The sequence below is a fragment of the Phaethon lepturus genome, unplaced genomic scaffold, assembly GCF_000687285.1.
Source record: "Phaethon lepturus isolate BGI_N335 unplaced genomic scaffold, ASM68728v1 scaffold22497, whole genome shotgun sequence".
Lineage (NCBI taxonomy): Eukaryota > Metazoa > Chordata > Aves > Phaethontiformes > Phaethontidae > Phaethon > Phaethon lepturus.
This window is the reverse complement of record NW_010550195.1, coordinates 1,540-8,498: the sequence shown is the minus strand read 5'-3', so window position 1 is coordinate 8,498 and position 6,959 is coordinate 1,540. Positions and strand designations below refer to the sequence as shown.

General features: G+C 38.3%; 1 protein-coding gene across 1 annotated transcript in view; it reads right to left on the bottom strand.

The window, feature by feature from the left end:
- The window catches only part of KIAA1644 (KIAA1644 ortholog), a gene marked incomplete at both ends in the record, with an annotated part of 10,109 nt that extends 6,431 nt beyond the window's left edge, over positions 1 to 3,678 (bottom strand). Inside the window, one exon of the mRNA XM_010290493.1 lies at positions 3,465 to 3,678. Coding sequence (XP_010288795.1) covers positions 3,465 to 3,678 — 214 coding nt within the window. The remainder of the gene's footprint in view (positions 1 to 3,464) is intronic.
- Positions 3,679 to 6,959: the final 3,281 nt, after the last annotated feature.

The following is a 6,959-nucleotide window of genomic DNA, read 5'->3' as shown; positions in this document are numbered from 1 at the left end:
TTCCCTATTCTCCTTAAACAGGCCTGTTACTTGCAGTAGTTACACTTTTTAAGTGTTGCCCCAAGGAAATGCAAACTTACATCCTAGCAAATGCCTTGGTACTTCTGACACTGAGGAAATCTGTGCAGTGTTTGCATGTACATTTCAAAAGTGATTTTTTTTTTCTATTTTGTTTTTACTCATTATTATCTCAAGGCCTTTGCCCAATCTGTGTTTTCCTGTAGAATCTGTTACTGTAGTACCTAAGAGGTCTTCCCAGATAAATTACATCGTCTTGAAACAGCTGGTAGTGGAATTGATAATTTTTTTTTCTTATTTTTTTTCCTTTCTTGTAAAGATGACTTTCTGGGAGATATTTAAGCAAATGCCAGCTCTGCAGGGGACATGCTGTACATGGAGAAAGATAGTGCTATTCTACCCTCATACTGCTTTCAGTGCAAATGTTGTAGCGGGGTGTGCAAAAGCCATTCAACCCTGAAAAACTGGAATAAGACATATGGAAAAACATGGATGCATTACAGACTACTATAACACTGTTCCAGTATCAGATTAAGGACCCTTAGCATAGTAGAACTGCTGATAATCCACCAAAACATGCATAACAGAAAATCTGAGAGTGTGAATACTAGATTCGAGTGAAAACTATTTTTAAGAATAGTTAAACAACTTATTAGACAAAGATTTATGGAAAAATACTTTGGATGGCAGAACATTTCTTGTCTTTTAGACATCATTGGCATTTCTATATTTAATACTAAATGAATTTTTCACATTCAGAAATATTACAGGCAGATTAATCTGCCTGATCACGAAGATACAATAGCCCAGTATTCTGCACTTATAAGAACATAGAAATCTTTTTTTATAGTAATGGAAAAAATGTAAATAAACCTGGCTATAGTTATATTGTGTGACTGTAGAAGACAAATGTGGTTTTTCGGCTGTGCCAAGACAAAGAAGTTACAAGTCACTTCATTAATTTTTTCCCTCAACTGTATTATAAAACAAGAAATTTGTTTTGATGATCACAAGAATGGCTAAGGGGAAAAATAAACCAAATAATAATATTGAAATAACCAAATAATAATATTGAATCACTCTTCCCTGAAAAATATAATCCTTTTTTTTTTCAGTTCATTGCTATTCCCGTATCCTAAATCATTCTCCCCAGCCACACTACAATAAGTTTCATCAGAATTTTTTCAGTGGTGTGTGAAATTAGATCTAAACAAAGAGCTGACTTTGTTACTGTAAAGCAAACCCTGCATGTATTAGAATTCAAATAAAGTTAAATTATCATATATGTTAAATAAAGTCAGAGTGTATTAAGTAATATGCTTTTTACAATGTTTTTAATGTAGGCATCTAGGCTTCACTTCTTTCTGCCCCTCCACAGCATACTAAAATTATCAGGAAGTTTTCTACCAATCTCAGTGAGCTCAGGGTGAGGAGCTCTCTCTCCGTCTTACTACATTGGTAGTGTTTTACATAGGAAGTTAATGTCTCTTCATTTTCCTGGCCCTGGCTGATTTATCAGAGTGATGTTTCAGGAATTTACAAAAAGGCAATAGGGGTTCCGCTCTTGCACTTCCCTAAGCTACATCTCCAGAAGCTTTTTATTGTATTTAGCAGTATTTCACATACCTTTGCAAAAGATCAGCACATAGCTAATGTCCACAGGAAATTCTGGACTGAAGACATACATACATAGTCTGCAGGTGGTTCTTAATCATGAATCTTACCAACAAAGACTACAGAGGTAGAATATTCCAAATTCTGTGAACCAAGGCAGACTTGATTGCTCAGCAGTGTTGATGCAGGGTTTACGGAACAGTAACGGAAGAAATAAAGCAAATTTGCTATTTGCAAGACAAAGAACTGGGAAAGCATGAGGGCAATAGCCACATTAGTCCATTCTTGAGACTCTGTTTTTATCACTCTGAGAGTGAAGCCGTTTCTGGCTCTGTCTGTGATTACAGGATGCCTGGAGGCATATTATGTTGGCAGAGTTGGGTAGTCCCAGATGAGGGTGCTACCAATTTCTAGATTGACTGGACTGCTCAAGGGTGGAGAAAATGGATGGCCTTTAATGGCCTGTTTGACTTGAAGTGTCTCCCCAGTGTTCTGTGTGATATCTTCTCATGGTGTTCCCAGATGCACTACAATGCCAAGGCAATGAAGTTTCACCTCAAGGACATAGCTGCACATACAGTAACAAGACAGTGTAGATCCACCTTGATTTAAAGGTATCTTATATGGGTAAGGGTATACAGATAGATATAGGTATATATATTTGTCTGTCTTTTACACTACACAGTATACGGACTTCTTTAGAGTAGGTGATTGTCACATTAACACCTGTAAAGTTAGAGTATGCAATTTCTACACCTGTGCAAGATTCAAACTTCTCTAGGCAGTGCTGTATGAGGAGTGGTTGTTAAGGAAGATGACAGTTTGCCAGCTCCATGATCTGGCGGCTGCTGGATGCAGCTGCAGACAGTGAGTTAAAAGAGCCGACATGAGTATTCCAGCACCATAGCCTCCTAGCAGCTTCGCACCTGCTTCCATAGGAATGAATGACAGCACACTGACTGACTTTTGCACCACAGAAGAAAACACTAAAATCCCTGTTTTAAACAAAAATCAATACACTGGAATTCCAGTTTTCTTCAATCTGCCCCCTCCTTGCCCTGGAGGGGCTGGGTACCAGAATAAAATGGCAGGGGAAAGCAGACAGATAAGAGTTTGACCTTGGGGTTTACATCAGCTGAAAGTTGCCCTCTGCATGAAGAGAAATCACAGCAGATTAGTGTGGCCAGAATGTCAAATACTAAATAAGAGGCAGACCAAGAGTGAAGAGTTTGTCTTTGTGAATAGGTAATCAGTAACAAAGATCTACTTGTTACTTATTGGTTCTTTAGAAAAAGTGACTGACATTTATCTTTGAGGATAGGCCCCAGCAGTACGTGGAAGTAACCCAGGTAACAGGCAAGGAGACCAAACAATGTTGGTATATAAGCAAATACATTCTGTTCCCCAAGGTCAGTGATTACAAGAGATTTATATTCAAAACATCAGAGATTCAAAATAGTGCATTTGGGTTGATAGGGAAAATGTCAACTCATTCCCTCTCTCCCCTACGGACAGCTTTGAACATAGTTTGGATCTGATTTGGGTCAAGGGAGAGACTTTTCTAACTTTTATATGTAACTTTATATTTTTTACATTTATATGCAACTTTTACATAGATGCTCTCCTAGCAATGTTTATAGCCCATGTCAAAGCAAAGAAAGCAGAGCTAAAATATCCTCTCTTCTAGCAGTTCTGTAAGAGCAAAAACCTTTTAGTAATGTTTTTCTGTATGTGTAATTATTCTAATTGCTTCCATCATTAAGTACACCTCAGACTATGTTATTAGACCAGAAACAGTTTGGTGAAGAGTACTTTAAAACTCATTTACTTACTTATGCATGTATCCATCTGCATTCCCTGTTAAGTTCATCTGCATAACAGTCTGAAATTCTGTCTCATTGCAGCAGTATTTAAATACTGTGTTGTTATGGTGACAGCAAAAGATGTAAGATTTATTGTCAGAAAGACGGGGGCAGTGAAAACCAAAGTGGTAGCGACCTTTGTAGTCCGTATATGGCTCGCAGACCCGAAAATGTGCAGACAACACTGTAAAACAAAGAATAATATTGGCTTTGTGAGTCACTTGTGTTATCTGTATGTTATTGGTTAAGCTTAAACAATTGTTGTTTGATTTCTGAAAAACATTAATATTTCAGAACTTTCAACATCGTAACATTTAGTACTAAAACATTACAATACTTAGCCTCTTCTTGTATTCTGACTTTTATTATTACTATGCTTCTGATTACTATTATCTCTTTTAAGGGAAGAGAAGAAATGCCCTCCATGCCAAAAAGCACAAAAATATTTAGGGAAACGTTTTCATACTGCTGTTCTAAATATATGGATATCCATAAACACCCAACAATGTTCATGTTTGATTCGCCTGGAATGACTTCATAAAAACAAAAAGTCTATGTAAAAACCACAATAAAAGTTTGATGGCACTTGATTTACAGTCATTGTTCTCGACAGAAAATATCTTCTCTACTGTAAAGGTCATTCTTTGCCAAGGATTACTCTGCCAGAAATAGCAATTACAAAACAGTGTAACAGATCTGAGCAACTTTGAATTTCCAAATAGGTAGAACCAATGGAAATACAGCTACTCCTGGGAGTTCTTACATTTCTCCTTTGTTAAATTCTCATGTAAACTGTTTATTACATCTCTGAGAACATTTTTTACAGGAATATGTCACACTGATTTCACCATCACTTTTCCTAGAAAAAAAAACAAAAAAGAAATGCTTTCCATATATATCCTTTAAATGCAGACTTCAGGCTGATTTTTGTGTGGTGACAGGCTTGCTGTGGTTACATCTACATGGTAAAAATTTGGGCAGATGCAAGCTCTCTGACCATGCTCTCAGCCTACTGCTTGCAAACAGCTCTGAACTGGAAGCTGTGCAGTCGTCTTAGTTTCTCTCAGCTAATCAATGGTGCAGAGGGGCAGGATATAGATCCCTTCCAGTATGGTCATAAGCAATCACACACAACTTCTCAGTTGATCTGAAAAGTCTTGTAAGACACAATATTGGATTCCACATACTGCCAACACTTTCACTGATTTAGTTTGTGTTATGGTAGGCCTTATGGCATCATCTAAGATGACATGTACTGTACAGATCCCCCAACAGCCTTACATTTGAAGGAAAGTGAAATACAGAATTCAAGAGTCTAAATACTTTTAGCAGTGAAATGTTTTTACTCTGATTAAAGAACAAAGGCACAGTGATGCTGTGGGTAGCTGCACTTCAGAAGATTACACCAATTAATAAAGGATATTCACTTTAGACTGACAGAATTAACTCTTGTAACTTGATGTATGATTTTTATGTTTACCAGTGCAAGAGGTTACAGGAAATGACTTGCATGGATTTAGCTTAACTGTATTGTATCTCTCTGCACATGGTCCCTGTTGGTCTGCAACTGCATCTGTGCACCTTATCCATCTAATCCTCATTGCTTTCTATGTTGCTTAAAAAACCATATTCCTAACACTTTTGTTTCTCAATTTTATAAAATATATTAATTTCAAGAATCTCTCACTCTCTTTCTGTATGTCTAGTCACATTTTAAGGATTGTGACAGTGGAGATAACTTCTTTATATGTGTGTATAGAGGGTGCGTAGAACAAAAAAACAGATTATTAAACTGAAGAGAAAACAATGTAACTTGTACTGCTCTCTGAGTGAAGGAAAACCACTCTAAACATTTTACATTTAGATATACATATATAACACACTGGCACATGCACACACATACCTATCATCATTACTTAGAGAAAAAAGAAAATCCTTTTGTAGATTAATTCAGTCAGGAACTGAAAGTGATAGAAGAATGCTACTTCTAAAGGAACATAGATCTTGAGAAAACTAATTATATATCCATTCTTGCCCTGCCTGGGAAAAATGTATGTTCCAAATCTGAGGATACTATAATCAGTACAGAAATTGTCTTTCTTTAGACTTAGGTTTTCAAAACCCTCTGTAACTCTTGCAACAAATCTGCATGTTCAAATTCAGTTGCAAAATCCACAAGGCATGTAATTGCATGAACATATATTTGTTTGAACAAGTACTTACTTCCCTGCACCCCCCCTTAATTAAGGGTGTTAATTAATTAACATAGCAGTAATGAAAGTTTTCCAGGACTAACTAAGTTTTGAAAAAACTCAACAGTTGTGGTTGGAAGGGACCTCTGGACATCCAACCCCTCTGCTCAAGCAGAGTCACTTACAGCCAGCTGCCTAGAACCATGTCCAGATAGCTTTTGAATACCTCCAAGGAGGGAGACTCTACAACCTCCCAGGGCAACCTGTGGCAGTGCTCAGTCACCCTCACAATGAAAAAGTGTTTCTCGACGTTCAGAGGGAACCTTCTCTGTTTCAGTTTGTGCCCATTGCCTCTGGTCCTGTCACTGGGCACCACCCAAAAGAGCCTGGCCCAGTCTTCTTTACATCCCCGCTTCAGGTATTTATATACATTGACAAGATCCCCCCGAACTTTCTCTTCCTTAGATGGAACAGTCCCAGCTCTCTCAGCCTTTTCTCATATGAGAGATGCTCCAGTCACATTCATCATTCAGTGGCCCTTTGCTGTACTCTCTCCAGTAGCTCCATCTCTTGTACTGGGAAGCTCAGAAATGGACACAGCACTCCAGGTGTGGCCTCACCAGTGCTAAGTAGAGTGGAATCACATCCCTCAAACTGCTGGCAGCACTCCCACTAATGGAGACACAAAGAGCTTTCCAGCCAGCTGGTCCCCAGCATATACTGGTGCCCAAGGTTGTTCCTCCCCAGGAAGGTGCAGGACTTAGCACTTCCCCTTGTTGAACTTCATGAGGTTCCTGTCAGCCCATTTCTCCAGCCTATCCAGGTCTCTCTGCATAGCAGCACAACGCCATGGCCATATCATCCACTCTTCCCGCTTCTGCATCAACAGGAAATTTGCTGACGTTGCACTCTGTCCCATCATAATTTTAATTTTAAGTACCTATCACATTTTTTGAAAAGTTAAATCCAGAAAATAATGGAAGAGACATGTGGGAGAAATTCACAAACTAAACAGAACTTTTAACTAAGTATTTGATTTCTAACAAGAACAGGAGCTTGATTCAGTTACTTAAATACAGGTCTCCAGTGCTAGTTAAGATTTCCCTAGGCTGTTCTCCCTGGTCTCCAGCTTTCAGTGGAGGAGATGCATGTCTCTTGTAGGTCCAGTGCACACATGGATTATCTGGCGCAAGTCAAATGGCATTAGATGCACATGGTTAGGCACCTGTAAAGGTCTCTAAGTGTTTTGTAAATGTTTGATATCAGCTTGCAA